The 17,571-nt window shown below is 37.6% G+C and overlaps 1 protein-coding gene across 5 annotated transcripts in view; it reads left to right on the forward strand.

The window, feature by feature from the left end:
• sev (receptor protein-tyrosine kinase sevenless) overlaps positions 1 to 17,571 on the forward strand; it is a 1,896,734-nt gene that overhangs the window by 1,811,248 nt on the left and 67,915 nt on the right. For all 5 annotated transcript variants that reach the window (XM_089239534.1, XM_089239532.1, XM_089239533.1 and 2 more), the window contains one exon: positions 7,453 to 7,613. In XM_089239534.1, the coding sequence (XP_089095660.1) occupies positions 7,453 to 7,613 (161 nt within the window). The remainder of the gene's footprint in view (positions 1 to 7,452; positions 7,614 to 17,571) is intronic.

Below are 17,571 nucleotides of genomic sequence, written 5' to 3' on the forward strand. Positions count from 1 at the left end.
AACTCCACTTGTGACGCTTGTCCAACCAGAGAACTCCCCATTCACCATAACTCGTCGTGACCCATCTCTTAACCACGATTCTATCCAATTCAGCAAGTTGCCCACAATCCCAATCTCGTGTAAACGCTTTAAGAGTTTACCATGTTGAACCCGATGGAATGCCATCTGGAAATCAAGGTAAACAACATCTATATTTTTGCCCTTACCCAAAGCCTTCGTCACGTGGTCATAGAAGCAAAGGAGGTTAGTCACACATGACTTCCCCTTCTTGAACCCATGCTGACTCTCCGGCAATACATTATTCTCGTCTATCCACTTCACAAACTGCTTATTGATAATGATTTCCAAAATTTTCGAGAGGGAGCTCGTCAAACTCACTGGACGATAATTAGACACCACTTCTCTACTACCCTTCTTAAATATCGGAACAACGTTAGCCAGTTTCCAATCCCTTGAGACGATACCCTCAGCAACACTACTCCTGTATATCTGTGCGACTGGCCCAATAATTCATTAGCACATTCCCAGAGGGCCCTGGGATAGATATCACCTGGTCTTGGTGCTTTGCTTGCACATACATTTTTTAGAAGATTTAGGACCTCCACGTCTTCCACTTGAATATCGTTGAGAATTTTATTACCCTATGCAACACCCGTATATTGAATATCATTATCTCCATTAAAAACCGATGCGAAAAAGTCATTGAAAGCACTACATATGCCTACATTGCTCTCTAACATAGAGCCTCCTATCGAGAGGGGGCCAACTGTCCCCTTACATCCATTATTGACGTATCGAAAAAAGGATTTTGGGTCAGAGATAATGTTATCTGCCAACCTAGATTCAACTTCCTTTTTACTATCCCTTATCGCTCTCTGCAACACTCTTCTTTTATCAGTAAGGAATGATAGGTCACCTCGCCCACTTTTATACTCTCTGAATGTTTTTTTTTCTTTTCAAGATAAAGGTTACGCACGCTAACCGTGAACCATAGAAGGTTCGATGTACAAATACGCTTTTTTCGAACAAAGGGTATGACGTCGTGCAAAACAGAGGACAGCTTCGTACTAAATTCTTCCCATTGACTTACTACCCCTACTGATTCCAACCGGTCTTTGAAAACTTCCGCTAACCTTCCTCTCAAAACATCAAAGTAGTTCTTCGAAAACTCTATTCACCAAGATATCACAAAAGGAAGATTTGTCCTTTGGATAACCTTGTCCTTGGATAGGAGTATATACAGGGTGTTCTATTAATGACCGACAGTTTCAGAGGGTGGTTAGTAAGCATCAAGACAAACAAAAATTCAAAAATTGCTATGGAAAATGGTGCCGCAAACCACGTTGAGAGAGTGAAAATCGCGAAAAACGCATGCAGGCTCTGAGTCCAGAGGAGACGGAAGATGGATGTCAGTTGATCGCTGAATGCGTTCGTGGGTTCGCTCACCATATCTGACGTAAGCAGCGTCGCGAAACACATGCGCTGGGGATGATTTTTATGTTACGCGTGCGGACACACGGGAGGATCTCATATCGCGGATTGTCGTCGCTACGGCAGACATCAAAAGCATACCTAGTATCTTCGAGCGTGTCCGGGAATTGTATTTACGTCGTTGTAGACTGTGCAATGACTTCAGTGGCTGCCACTTCCAACAACTCTTGTAATAATTAATCAAATAAATCTTATTGGAGTTATTATTGCACTTTTTGTTGTTGCAGCGTGACGTCGAAACCTGCATGCTTTTTCGCTATTTTCACACCCTCAACGTGATTTTCGACACCATGGGGGTGCTGCAATTGCAATTTTTGTTCCTCTTGATGTCTAATAACAACCGTCTGAGTTTGTCGGTCCATTAACAGAACACCCTACATATATAAGAGAAAGAGAGAGAGAGAATGTACATTATGTTACAAAATTAATTAATTTTTGTCGAAACTTAAGAAAAGTTAAGAAATTGAACTCATACCTGTTAAGTTGAAGATTAGTAAATCGTCAGTGTATCTGAAACCTGTAACATTAGGAGAAAGTAAATTTTTGTTTTCAAAGTAATGCAAGAAAATATTTGCAAAAGCACTTGAAAAGCTAGTACCCATTGGAATCACTGTGGTTTGTTTATACAGGGTGGTAACTATCGACCACCCAACAATTAACACACATGATTCCTTGTGAAAAACTAATACGGAAAAGTGTTTTCAGTTTTTTGATCTGACCCATAGTTAATGAGTATTATAACACTTTAAAAATTGATGACGTCACTTCAAAATCCTGCCAAATTCGCTAATCGTACGCCAAACGTATAACTTGATGTTTTTAGAAATGCTAAAAATATATTAACCCCCACACAGAAATCTAAAAAACGAAAGAGATATAAAAACAAGTTTTTTTTCCTCACACTTTTCAGGAAAAAGAGCTCCATTCCATTTAATGCTGTATCATTCTTGCTCTCTTGAATAAGTTGCTACTCGGAGCGAAAAAGAATGACAAGCGCAAAATTGAGTGGAATTCTGAGTTATAAATAAGCTTCGAGAAGGCGAAAAAAGCCGTGACTGACGCCACTTAATTGCATCATCCCTCACCAAATGCTAAAATGTCTGTGGTCACCGATTGTAGTGGTTTTGCGATGGGTGCTGTATTACACGAGATAATCCCCGAGGGTCCGAAACCTCTCGGTTATTTTTCTAAAAAACTATCGCCCACTCAATGCAATTATTCCGCTTATGACAGGGAATGGCTTGCTGTATATTTAGCAATTTAATATTTTAAATATTTGTTGGAAGCGAAACCATTCACTTTGTTCGTTGCCCATAATCCCCTCATGTTTGGGCTACAGCAAAAGAAAGAAAAATGTTCACCGCGGAGGCTCAGGCAGACTTCATTTCACAGTTCACCACCAACACTCAGTACTTTATAATTACATTGGTACTTACCAGGTAATGGTAATATAGTAGCGGATTATTTATCCCGCATTTATGAAATTCTATTTTCGCCACTTGCAGATATGCAGTTATGGGAGAAAATGCAATCTGCGGATGACGAATTAAAAAATGTCCTGGAAGGTAGTATTGAGTGTAGTGTGAAACTGGCCAAGGTCAGAATGCCAGCTTCCGATATCTATCTTTATTGTGATAGTGATAAATCTTTATTGTGATAGTGATAAATCTTTATTGTGATAGTGATAAATCTTTATTGTGATAGTGATAAATCTTTATTGTGATAGTGATAAATCTTTATTGTGATAGTGATAAATCTTTATTGTGATAGTGATAAATCTTTATTGTGATAGTGATAAATCTTTATTGTGACAATGATTGATAATTCTACAAGCGAAAATAGATTTTATGTCCCTCAAACATCGAGAAAAAAAAGTTTTTGAACAGGTACAAGGCTTATCTTATGCTGGTACAGGGTGATCAGCGAATAAGCCCTTATTTCAAAATTGAATATCTCTACCACAAAGATCAATAGAATTATGCGGTAAACGGTACGTTTATTAGCGAAACTGTAAGAATGTTGTACAGAAATTTCGAAAATTTAGGTTTTTTTTTAATTTTAAAAAATTAAAAAAAAAAAACTGGAGATTTTGGGGTTCCGAAAATCCTCATTTGTGTGAAGAGAAACCACTGCATTCGCCTAAAGTTACTGCGGTATGCGCCATGTGTGCTGACAAATTGTTCCAAAATTGTAACGTAACGTTCAGTAGTAATCGTTTCTCGCACGAAGAAGGGGCCGATAATGCCTCTGGCGCATACCGCAGCCCATGCAGTAACTTTAGGCGAATGCAGTGGTTTCTCTTCACACAAATGAGGATTTTCAGAACCGCAAAATCTCCAGTTTTGTTTTGTTTTTTTAAATTTCAAAAAATTAAAAAAAAACTAAATTTTCGAAATTTCTGTACAACATTCTTACAGTTTTGCTAATAAACGAACCGTTTACCGCATAATTCTATTGATCTTTGTTATAGAGATATTTAATTTTGAAATAAGTTCTTATTCGCTGATCACCCTGTATCTAAACAGTTAATCAATAGTCATTATTTTTGGTCGAATACAAATAAGGATATTACTGTTTGGTTTAGAGCATAGACTAAAGATATAAATAGACAGCGCACGCTATTCGTAAAACTTGTCGAACGAGAAGAAAAGATGAGCAGTATTGTCGGGGAAAGGACAGGTTCTGCGCTATTACATTTGGCTCGTTTTCGCAGAACGTAGTGATTTCGTGTTACTGCTAGGATGTTGTTGTAACGAAATTTGACTCGATCGAGTTCATGAAAACTTTCCGTCATTTGTTGAATGAATTTCATTCATTCTTTTGTAAAATATTTAGGGATTGTGGGATTTAAACAAAAAACAATCAATTCTATATAATATAAAAAAATATTGAAAAACGAAATTGTTTTATTTTTCAAAAGGGATAATTCCTAATAATTTAAGACTTTTGAGTTTTTAAATCTTATTATATAACCTATCTCTTATATATACAGCCTATTTCATTTATATTTTTAAATATTCTCTTCTCATTCACTTTGCCACTTTTAATTTCGAAAATTTATTTTAACTCTCTAGGGGTTATTAAAACATAAAAATTATCTTCCAAGAACATTGAAATTACTCTAATCATACATTTATTTTGAGTATGTAATTATAATGCATCATATTATGTTATGTAATGTAACACATTCACACTCATACCATATTCAGTCATGAAATATTCAAGTAATAAGTAAAAGTTTAATTTCAAACATTTTCTTGAAAAACCTTTTATAACCTTATCTCACAAAAATGTAAACACTTACATAATATTTCAGGAATAAAATGAATTTTTTAAGAAAATTGCAGTACCTCATCGTCAGTACTTTTCTAAATTATAAGAAATGAAATTTCTGTAGCGTATATATGTAATAATTTAGAGTATGTAAATGTATGTTACATGTCACATATGTGTAACCTTTTCGCTCCAGAAGTATTCATATGTGAATCTTCATTTTTTTTAGGCATTAAGTAGTTTTTAGAATGATTCTTTCTTCAAGTTAACATCTGAGGTAGACATAGTGACTTCAGATCTTAACTCAGATGGTCCTAATAAAGTTATTGACTGAAAATTAATTAATCAATTGATTTTTCTTGTTTGAGGGCAATTTCACACATACAAAAAACACAAACTAATCAATAAAAAAATTTCTTTTCTGTAATAGTTTTATCTCAGGCGTGAAGAGAGGTAAAAACACTATTTTTAGAGGTAGTTATACATTTTTATGAAAAACTGCCATTGTCTAGAGCATAGTTTCCCAACTTTTTTTGTCCCATCGCCCCTTTCTTCAGAAATTTTTTTCTCCCACCGCCCCCAACGCAATCTCACCCATAGGATCCTATGTTATATCCGTAGCTTCTACCGCCCCCCTGGAACTTTCCATCGCCCCAAGGGGGTGTTTGCACCCACGTTAGGAATCACTGGTCTAGAGGGTGCGTTTTCATTACATTTTATTTAAATAAAATATTTGCCATAAATTCCTCATTCTGAAAAGCATATTTTCTTCAAGTTGAGCGAAACTCGAATAAACTCACTAGCTCGCCAAATCTCGCCAAATCTTGCGGAGACGTATATTTCAGTTAAAAGTTAATATAACTCATTACTTCAATCATTTATTACCAAAAATTCTATTAAAACATTTAATAATGGCTCATGACATTTGAATTTTACCAAAACGTGGAACAATTGAATTAAATCCAAAATGGAATCGTTAAAAGCTGAGATTACGTCAGAAATCCATTGAATCGTCAATTTAATATTCCAATTTTTAATTTATAAGAAGGGGAATAAGCAAAAAAGTATTCCCTTGTGAAAGGATACTGGTCCCCCTTTCCTAAACTGTTCAGAGCTTCCGAAAGCTGCGCAAGTGTTGACCATTCTAATCAAAAATAAGACAGGCACGTGTAGATCGTCATACGAATAGCCATAAGGAAAGCATTGCCAGCGAGATTTCCTGACCAGCCTTTTGACCGGAGTTACGTGACTCCGGATCTTTGCTTCACATTGTAACCCCTCGCGCGCTCTATATTATTCTTACTCTGTGGTTTAACTTTAGAGCATGTGAGTTTTGTCAAAAAAACCAAAGTGCATCTACACACAAAGTCGCTTTTAACGAAATTTTTAGTCCCCGATGAACGCTTTTCCCACTTTCATATAGACTTGACAGGGCCACTCCCCTCGTGCCATGATTTCCGTTACCGCCTACCGATGGTAGATAGATCCACCAGATGGCCTGGGCTAGTGCCATTATCTGATATGACGGCCGAAAGTGTCACCAGAGCACTTGCACATGGGTGGATTGCAGGATTTGGTAAGCCTCAAAGGTTGACATGTGATAGAGGTTGACAATTTGAATCTGATCTCTTTCAGGATCTTTCCAGATTGCTCGGAGTCCAGTTGGCAAGGACGGCTGTATACACTCCTCAGGGCAACGCCATGGTGGAGAGGTTTATAGGCCACTTAAACAAGCCTTTATGTGTCGCATGCTGAAACAAGTCCAAGAAGGCCTCGATTCGGACTGATATGAAGCTCTTCCTCTGGTTCTGCTTGGGTTGAGTTCTGCATATAGGTGTGACTTCGATGCCTCAACAGCCCAGCGGACATATGGTTCTTCACTTCGCCTTCCTGGTCAGGTCAGCTCCACGATGAATCCATTGTCAAATCTTCCCTGCTGCATTGCTCGACTGCAGAGGATCGTCAGCTGTCTGAAGCCAATGAATCCTGTGCGGCATGGTCTTTCGAAGATCTACGTTCCGAAGGAGCTTGCCACCTGCAGTCACGTCTTCATCCGCCGTAGTCCTTTCAAGAAATCTTTTCAGTGCCCCTACGAAGACCCGTTCCGTGTCATACGGAAGTTGACCAAGGATTTTCTGGTGTACAACGAAGAAAAGGTAGTCAATATCGACAGGTTGAAACCGGCATTTTTCTGCTATCGCAAGAGACTGTTCCTGATGAATCTTCGAATGCCAGTGACGTGACCCGATGATAAGATATAGTCGGAAAGGCCGATTCTGTCTACCAAACCAAGTTTGAGTCTGACGTTGGAGTTGTGTTGCGAAGTTTCGCCACTCGTGTCGCCAAGACTTTGTATATAAACTGATCGTTGTTATGTTCCAAATCTTTTTCTTCGCAGTTTTTGATCGTTAAATATATAGTTGTTAACCCTTCAAGCTTTTACTGTCAGTATAAGTAGTCATATACATCTCACTACCAGATTTCTACTGTACCTAGATTACTCACTACCAGATTTTTACTGTACCTAGATTACTCACTATCAGATTTCTACTAGCCTACATATTTTTTTAGTTTTACTGGCATTCTTGCTACGTTATGAATAGAGCACATGATTTTTACACAGATTGCGTTAGATTTCTTTCATTTATAAGCTCATATTTAAATAAAAGATCGATAAAATTTTTGCAGGTGTGAAGTGATGACTCGGTGTTGGAGCTATAATCCTGATTATCGACCATCATTCGATTTCTGTCTGAGTTATTTGCAAAATCTTAAAAAAAACTACACATGTGCTACTTCTGGTTTTTCAATAGTTCAAAATCAAGTTTACTTGAATGACTCTATACACGGTGAGTATTCCGACTGTAAATGGAATTTTTGTCGCATTTGAATTGACATTTTATTGGTATCATTGACACTGCATTTCATGTTACGATGCATTTAACTCTTTTACAAGCTTTTGGCAACAAATTTTGGTGATGTATCGGCGATATATTTCAAAAACTGATATTATTGTTAACATATAGGGGTTAATACCATGAATTCAAACACACACCTGTGTTTTTAAACTCAACAACATTTAATTCTGTAAGAAGGGTGATTTAATAATGCTTCAATAAAACGCAGGGGGAATTACATAAGACAACCTCCCACTAGAGAGTTGTCAACATACACTCTTACACATTTCTCCCGGGAGAAAGAGACATGATAATAATAAGAAATATACAAGAAAAGAAAAACGAAAGTTGACATCAACTCCATCTTGTGTTGAAAGCAAGAGATAAAAAGTTAGGCGTTTCCATCCCTCCCGGAGTTGTAATACTAATTACAATCAATATCAATTCAACACAATACAAAAGAAATTAAAAAAATGCTTGAAATGAAAACTTGTACACAAGACATATTGCAAAAGTGATTATGAAGAAGATTATGAAGATATAACTGTGCAATGAAAGAATAGCATAATATACGTATGTTTCTCTCATCCACAGTTCACGCATATAACTATAACAGTAATGATAATGCATTTGCAAGATAAATGTATCTTACTTGTGTAGGCATGTCCTATCTTAGGCATCGAAAGGAACTGAAAAATACATCTAAACTCATCACTTCTGTAATCAAACACGCGTTGCAATTAATTCAAAATGCAACAAGCATAATGTACAGTCAATTCAAATTAATATTCATTCTGAAAAGCTTTAAAAAACATCATTATCATATACAATGAAGTTAGAAGTTATGCAGCTAAAATGCACAAATGAAAATACTAAGATATATCCGATTAAATATGATAAACACAAACACTAGATAAAAAATTACATGAAAACCCAGTCACTTCATTTCTGTTGAAGCGGGAGCAAACAAATTTTTGCTATTGATCATTTGATTAGTCCATTTTTAGTTCGTACAGTGACAACGCGAACCTTGTGATGTGGACCTGGAATCATTTCTTCCAAGTAACCAGGGGCTGTACTACCTGCTCATGCTTATTCTCATCCGATCCGAATTATAAGCATCGGTTCATAAGCATAACGTTAAGAATAATCCGAAAAACGATACCAAGGAATTATTCGTAGGCTCACTCCTTCACGTCACGTAACGTGAAAGAGGGAAAATCAAAGAAATCGCTTTCTACACAGGGAAAAGCGATTTTTCCCTTTGGCCGATCGACCACTGACCAATCAAAATTAATCTTGGGATATACAACAAATACTATACATTTACTGTTTTTTTTGTTCAGCGACGGTGGCAACCAAAGCCGCTTGTAAGTTAATGCAGCTAACTCTTAATGCAGCTTTGGTGGCAACGCAATTCATTTTAATGCATGTGCAGAACATTTGTGTTGTTGTTTTCTTTCCACATTCTTTAACGTCAAAAATGGAAGGTGTTAGCGGGCGATCGGCTAGATAATTTTTTTTTCTTTTTTTAATGGGGAGGATGGAAAATAAGAGTACATGAAGAGTTATTTCCATAATTAAAATATATTTTTCAGCGTGTAAATATTATTCAGAAAGATATTTCAGCATTCTAATTAATTTATAGAAGTTCTTTTTTAAGCCGTACTTCATAAGGAACTACCAAAATCACATTGGGATAATAATGTATTGTCCTCCATTGGCTATTTTGATGGACGTGGGTGATTATTACACTTTGCTTCATTTATTTTATATATATATATATATATATGTATATAATTTTAGGATAATATAATTATATCATCGAGAAATATACCGTGAAAAAAAAATCTCGAAAAAATATAGCTGTAGAGGGAATTATCGTTATATCGAGTATCGTTGTAGCGAGGTTTCACTGTATACTACACTTGGATTTCTAATTGAATCCGTCCAATTAATTGTAAAAAGCCGACGAAATTGCAGTTTTCTTTCAAGAAAAAACACCACTTAAGTCATCGTAATACATTTCCAAGTCCAAGAAATTAATTTTTCATTTTTAGTATTTTCCACTCGCGATGGCGAGTGGAAAATACGATCATCCGATGCTTAAGAAGTGGGTCTCCCCTATTCTTATCGTCATCCGAATGTTCGGAGAAATACGATGCTTGTTTTCGGAGGGAGAATGCCGCTAGTACGGAAATTTCCCTTTCATGCTTATATTGTCATAATCGGCGGGGATACGGATCGGATTCCCGATAAGCATGAAGAGATAGTACAGCCCCAGTTACACGGCGGCATGTAATCCTCCTTGACAATCACCATGGCACCTGGTTGCACATTATATTTTGAGAAGTACCACTTATTTCGTTGCTGGAGCGAACTAAGGTAGTCCATCTGCCAACGCTTCCAGATGGCCTGAACAAATCGTGTTGTGAGCTGCCATCGAGGTGGTCGGTTATCACCAAAGCTGCATTAAGAGTTTAACTTACAAGCGGCTTTGGTTATCACCAAGGTGGCACAGGTCAGGCTCAACAACGGTGTTAAGCGATCGTCTAATCAAAAAGTGAGCTGGTGTTAGAACCTCAAAGTCATTGATGTCTGGCGATAGAGGTGTGAGTGGTCTGGAGTTCAATATGCCTTCAATTTGGGTCATTTAACAGTCTGAAACTCTTCTAACGTAAGATTCCAAGCCAAGACCAACGTTTTCACAGTGGCATTGTTCTTGGCATCAAAACTGTATCCATTCTCGTCATGGTTGACTGCGTTTAGCAGTGTCGAATTGGAACACCACTTGTGAAGTGTCATTCCACAAGTTTGGAGCATCTGTATCAATTGACGCTGAAGCTCTAGGTGCGTCATGTAGCTCATGTGTACCAGACAAGATGTCATCCACATAAAAGTCCGAGAGTGCAATCTTGAACGCATAAGGAAACCGAGATTGTTCATCTAGCGCAAGTTGTTTTAGCACACGTGTAGCTAAATACGGAGCACAAGCTGTACCATAGGTGACAGTCAATAATCTAAACACCTTAACAAGATCGTTCAGATTTTCTTTCCACACGATTCTCTGCAAATCTGGGGAGATTCAACCAGAAAATTTGCTGATACATTTTAACAATGTCGGTGGTGAAAGCATATCTATGTTGACGAAATCTTATCATAATTGAGAATAAATCCTGTTGAATAGTTCCACCATTCATGAGCAAATGGTTAAGAGACACCCATGAAGAAGAGACGGCGGATACATCAAAAACAACGCGAAGTTTTGTACTCACACTATCAGGTCGGTGAACGCCATGTTGCGGCATATAGTAGGTGTTGTGATCAACTGCAACAGAGGTGAGTTCTTCCACATGTGTCCCAAATCCTTCATGAAGGACACGTACAACTTTTTGATGTCTCTATTCTTGTCTAGTCGTTTGCACGTTGTGTTCAATCTTCTACTAGCCATGGCCAAAGAAACTCCCAATTGTGTTTGATCTGATTTAAGAGGTAGTTGCACTACATATCTACCTGCTTCATTTCTGGAATGAGTTTCAAAAAAATACTTTTCACAAAAAAATGCCTCAGTACTTTCAATAAGCTTGTTTTCGTTTACGGATTCCAAGTCCCAAAATCTTCTCAAGGTGTTACCTAAATCAGTGGTTCTCAACCTTTTTTGTCCATGGCCCCCTTTCAACCATTTCTCATTCCTGTGGCCCCCTTGCTAACATGAATAATTTTCTACTCCCCCTTCCTTTCTTCCCCCCGTTTTCCCATTAGAAGATAATTATTCAAAAATTGTTGGAAGTGTACATATTTTTGAATTTAATTTGATTAATTTTTAATTTATGAAAATAACGAAAAAGCAAAATAAACATAATAGAATACAGTAAAAATAGAATAAATCCCTTGGGGTCACAAATGGGTGTCACAATGGGGTGTCTGTATCATCGTAATGTTACTTTTTGTGAAGTTTATTGTTTTGTGTTTTTCTCAGTTCGATTTGCATGTTTTATGTGTTGTGTCAGTCCAATTAAAAAAAAATATTTTTAATCAATGTAAACTCTGCGCTTGAAGACGGCACAATGTCATCAAGTTACTGTACTGGATGAAATTTTTATTATTTCCAAATTAGTTTTTTTTTTTTTTTTTTTTTTTTTTTTTTGTAAATGATTATGGTTTCATTGAGAAATGTCAGTTGTAGCTTCCAAAATACGCATTTTTATAATGATAAAAATCGCAAAAAGTGGTAGCAAGCAGTTTTATTAATTTTATTCTCTTCATGCGGATAAAAGTAGTAATGAGGGAGTACATACACACACGAATGAATCACAATTGAAAAGTTCGACCTTCCACATCGTTTTCAACAATAATACATGCACCAAGGATATAGGTTCATGTTGTAGCCCTACTATGAATTTAAAAAAAAAACTAAAATGCGTGTGAAAATTTTTTTAAATATTTGTTTGAAACATTCATTCCAGAGAAATCATGTACGCAGTGACAAAACTGTTCGTGTGAACATAATAATGATTCATTATCAGGATTTCAAGCCCATTGGAAAATATAAATAATCAGATTTTCAAATACGAAAATTATCAGTTTGTTGACTTCAATTTCGATACGGTAAAAATCTGATATTTCATTGGATGACAAGCTACCTTCAAGTGGCTTTTTGGTTCATAATGTGACCGCTCTCTCGCAGGCGAACGAAACAACGTGCGTGTTGGCTTCAACACAACACAATATTTCACATAACAGTCCGTACTATATTTCATATACAGGGCGCATAGGTAACGGGGCATATGGCATTTTACTGGCGAACCATTGGTCCTATAAGCATACTTCCAGTTGGAAAAAGTACCCGAATAATGTGCAGTACTCAGATATTTGATTCATGTTGTCAGGGGTTACATAGTTATTAAAATAAAAATGTTAACTTTTTATTTGGACACCCTGTGCCCCAAAACTCAATTGGAAAGTTATTTTTCCTGGTCTCCGACAAAAAAATTCAACGTGTCTAAGTTCAAATTTTCACTGAGACATTCCAAGAAAGTTGGAAAAAAACAGCATTAAATGAGGGGAAACCATTTTACCCGCATTGAATGATGTTTTTTCCCAAATTTCTTCAAGTTTTTGAATTCGCATATCTCGGTGAATATTGCACTTAGAAACGTGAAATTATTTTAGTTGGCATCGGGAAAGACAGAGCAACAACTTCTTAATTGGGTTCTTTGGCACACGGGGACGGTATAAAAAGTTGTTTTTTTTATTTTATAGCTATACAACCCCTTACAACATGAATGACATATCTGAGTTGGACACGTGATTTGGATACTTTTTCTAGTTGGGTATGTCTCTAAGATTAATGGCTCACAAGTAAAGTGCCATACGCCCTGTTGCCCATGCAGCTTCCAAATACACGTAAAAAAATAGCTTGAGACGAAATACAGTCGACTCTCATTGTAACAAGTACCATTACAACGGGAAAAATATCGTTTTAACGAAAACTTTTCTAATCCCTCGCATAGGTTTACATAGGAACAATATAAAAATCTGGAATTCCTTTGTAACGAAATTTCGTTATTACGAAGTGATTTCTCGGGTCTCTTGGAGTTACGGTCTAATGGGGTTTGACCAAAGCGTATTAATAAAGGGTCTTTAATACGCTTTGGGTTTGACTGTATTTCCCCCCAAAAAAATCTGACAGTAAATATCTTTGCAGTAATTGAACTTCGGCAATTTGATGTGAAAACAGTCCTTTTATAGTGATTGTCCTTTTTACTTTTATAAATTTAGGAAGGAAATAAAAGGAAGAAAGGGTGGGAAGAAAAAGAAAAATGGCCAAGACGGGCTCGGTTGTGCGTAAATGCCTCGAAATTCCACTTGTGCGCAAGGGGATTCGTGCCTCACTCTCAGTTTTATGACAAAATTTCACATTTATGAGACGTATGACTGCGGGCACGACATTAATCTCTATATATATAGCTCTTTCAATATTAAAATATTTCATTTATACGAAGCACAATTTCAATTATTTGACATTTTCATTTTGATTTGAACTCCAAATCTTTGGCATTTAGACATTTCCAACTATCAAATCCAAGCAGTTTTTGCAGATTGTGAAAACGCGTCGCTGAATTGGTTTTGCATGCGTATTATCAACACTAAAAACCATAAATTTTAGGTTGACAGATACAAAGAGACGCATTGAGTGGGTTACGGACATTTCAAAGTGAAGACTTACGTGTGAATTTATTGCACTTTTTTTAGAAATCAGCAGTTGCAGTGAGTCTCTAATAAACGGATTTAAATTGCTTTAAATGTAGTCGTACGCCTTTTTAGAATTTTTTTTCTAATGTCCACAACATTAATCTTTCAGGATAGGAAAATTTCATTGAAATTATTTAGGATGCTGCAGGCCAGTTGTAGGGCAGTTAAAAGGAAGCATTACAGTATCGATTTTTTTTAATCGATAATGAGCCGAGTGCGAAGCCTCATGTGCTGCCCCTACTGGCGACCCTGCCAGAAGGCTGATAGGGCTTCGGTGAAGGGCAGCTGGAGATAAACCTGATTTTTTTTTCAGAAGAAAGCAGCACATCATTATTTACCGTGCAAAATGTGTGTGACCATACGTCTCGCTTTTGAAGTATAAAATTTTTTGTCTTTGGTAAAATAATTCTGGAACAAAAAACATTCTTAATAAATGCCAGATAACTTAATCCTTGAAAGAGCACTTATTTTTGTGAGCCATCATCACTTATCCTGTGAAGATGATATCTAACGATTTAAATATTATTAAGAAAATTTTTTCAAAGGTGTATCTAGTATTCCAGGGGCCGGACAAGTGAAAAACCTAAATTTTCCTTTGCCTTCATTTGACTATTATGGATCAAATTCTGAGTGAGGGTATGGGCCCCTAGGCTGGGATCTTTTGCAGGGCCCCTCCCAGTCAGATTTCTCACGGTCCCTTCTATAGTTAATTTATAGCCTGAAAAAGCCAAAAAATTATGAGAATTAGCTCTTGTGGGGGCCATGGGTGAGGGAACCAAAATGGACTTTGTAATAGAGTACAGGGGTGGCGCTTGGCCACGCGATCCATTGCTGCTACACGCGCCACCGCTTGCTAAATCCGGGGTGAATGGGTAAAAAAAATTCAATTTGCCAAAAAAAACCAAATTGTCGGCTCTGGAGGAGCGCAAAATCGGAAATGAAGGGCCGAAAAAATGTTTTGTTAGGAATTGTTTGGATAAATTGTGAGGGAGGGGCATGACACCTTCTAAGGGTAGGGCTGACAGGGCTCCAGCTTGAGGCCCGGGACTAAATCCTTATAACTTTTCTTTTTCCACTCTATAAATTAACTGTAGAAGGGGCCCCGTGGAAAATCGGGCATGGGCACTACGAAAGATTCCCTGACGCAGGAGGTAGGGGCTATGGAGGGAACAATAGGTAGGGGGTGCAAAAAATAAGTCCCACACGGGTACAGATTTTGTCTCGAGCCGCCCAGATAGCTTCCATTCTTGTTTCTGGTATTACGATCAGAGGCCTTGTCTATTTTCTCAACGTTTCCGTTATCGAGGTATAGTAGGACTCAGAAGCGTGATGTCGTGAATTTTTACTGTGTTAAATTTTGTTGTCTTAAGTAGTGTCTACGCTGCCGCCCGGGTGCGCCGCACCCCTTGCATCCTCGCTTAAGCCGCCCCTGTCCCAATATATTATCACAGCAATGTAGTTTTAAAAAATTTTAAATTTCGCGGGTATTTTTCCTCATGTATGATTTGATCTCTTGGAGTTCGTTATAACTGAATTCGACTTTATTTCTTTTCAGCAGAGGCAATGGATTGGCACCCTCTTTCAAAATTCATAAAAAAATACCCCAGAGCAATCATTCTCTATTCGATTTTTATAAATATATTCCCCATCAGACCACTCAGTGCTGGCTGAAGATAGCTTTGTGCTAAACTAGATGACTATCCGTCTGTAATTGCATGAAAACGATGGGTTTTTTGCAAGCTTTCATTTTTCACTCATCTACTTCTTGGATTACATTTACTACCAGCACTCTCAAAAGAATATCAATGAATGGTCAAAAAATCTTTGTTTTCTTTATGGCAGCTCTCTTTGAATGAAAAGTCTTGGAACACACAATTTTCGGTCTTTACAGTTATTCCATTTTGCTTAAATCTCTTCTATAGTTTGTGTCAGGGCCTACTATCACTCCCAAGTCATAAATCACCGAGATTACATGAACTACTTATTTTATTTCCTTCTTCCTCATGTTAATGTTACTTGAATGGGGAAAAATTACGAAAAAGATATTCTATGCATTTTTTTTGAAATTAAACTTTTTTAGTCAGAGTGACTAAAAAAAATTTAATGTCACAAATTTCTTCGTGGCCCCCGTATCAGTAGCCGTGGCTCCCCTTTCGCAAGATTTTCATCCGTGGCCCCCCTGGAATATCCTAGGGCCCCCGGTTGAGAACCACTGATCTAAATGGTCTAATTCATTCCATAAGTGACAATATCGCACATTACTTTCTGTTTGGTTTTGCACAGCACCGCAAACAATCCAACCAAAAACAGTTTCTTGCAACGATATTTTGGATGTGGTAATTCGATGTTCGCGTAAAATCTCAAAGAATATTTCGGCACCCAATAAAATGCCGATTCTATTCGGAACGTTATAGTCAGGATCTGCTAGCTGTATATTCTCTGGAGGGGAAACTTCAGATTTGTTGATGTATCTGGAAGGACTGAAACCCATCAACTTCGGAACTATTAGCAACTCCAACGAGCGCCTAAACTTGTCATCAGAAGATGAAATTACCACATGCAGTGGTTTATGTTTACTGGTAAGCCGCTCAACCCATACACAGCGACGAAAGTTTTATTTCTTTTCAGCCCAAGTCTCTTTGCGCATTCAGTAGTGACAAAGCTTGACTGCGATGCACTATCCAACAGCGCTCTACATGGTTGTAAACAACCTCGTGAATCCCTCACGTATACCACTGCAGTAGCCAGAAGAACGTACTTATTTGTCACTTGTCGAGGAGTGCTGTTTATGAGGGTCGATGTGTGACTGACTTCCCCCATCTCATCGGATTGTTTATCAGCAAGGGGGAGTACGTTTGATGCTGGGGGGGGGGGGAACTTTCCTTCTTTTTTTTGTTTTGTCTTCTAACGAGTCATTTCTTTTAACTCTTTGAATGGAGAGTGTGATGTTTGTAACCACAGATGTTGCAGCCCTTGGACGTGCATTCAATTTCTCCCGAGAGAAAGAGACATAATAATAAGAAATACACAAGAAAAGAAAAACGAAAGTCGACATCAGTTCCATCTTGTGTTGAGATCAAGAAATAAAAAGTTAGGCGTTCCCATATAGAGAGTGAAGTGAGAAAAAGTGGAGATTTTTATTCTTCCTCCCCTCATCTCCCATGCACCATTTCCAGGGCCGCAACTAGGGGGGAGCAGGCAGGTCTTGTGCCCCGGGCGCTGGACCAGAGGGGGCGCAAATTTAATTCTCAAACCTTGCCTTCAACATTACAAGGGGACGCCAAAATGCGCACTTGCCCCGGGTGACCAAGCATCTAGTTGCGGCCATGACCATTTCCTTATATAATCAAGTATATAAGTAATGATCAAATTTATATATAAGTAATAATCAAGTTTATATATAAGTAACATTATATATATACTCAAGCTGTACCAAAGCCTTATAGACAGACAAGCCGTAATGTATCACCCTAACGCCGCTGTGACGTCACAATCGGGGTCCACAAGCGTGGCTGTTCAGCACCTCCTAGAGATAGAAGGCCTCCGCACGGGTTGCCAAGTTCATTTGTAACGTCATTGAGACTACCTAGCAAGCTTGCCACATTTTTAAAAACAGCATCCTATTTATTTTCTTTTTATTTTGGCATAGAATCTT

The sequence above is a fragment of the Pholcus phalangioides genome, unplaced genomic scaffold, assembly GCF_987345545.1.
Source record: "Pholcus phalangioides strain wild (caught in Gottingen) unplaced genomic scaffold, Ppha-v1.0 ptg000011l_1, whole genome shotgun sequence".
Classification (NCBI taxonomy): Eukaryota; Metazoa; Arthropoda; class Arachnida; order Araneae; family Pholcidae; genus Pholcus; species Pholcus phalangioides.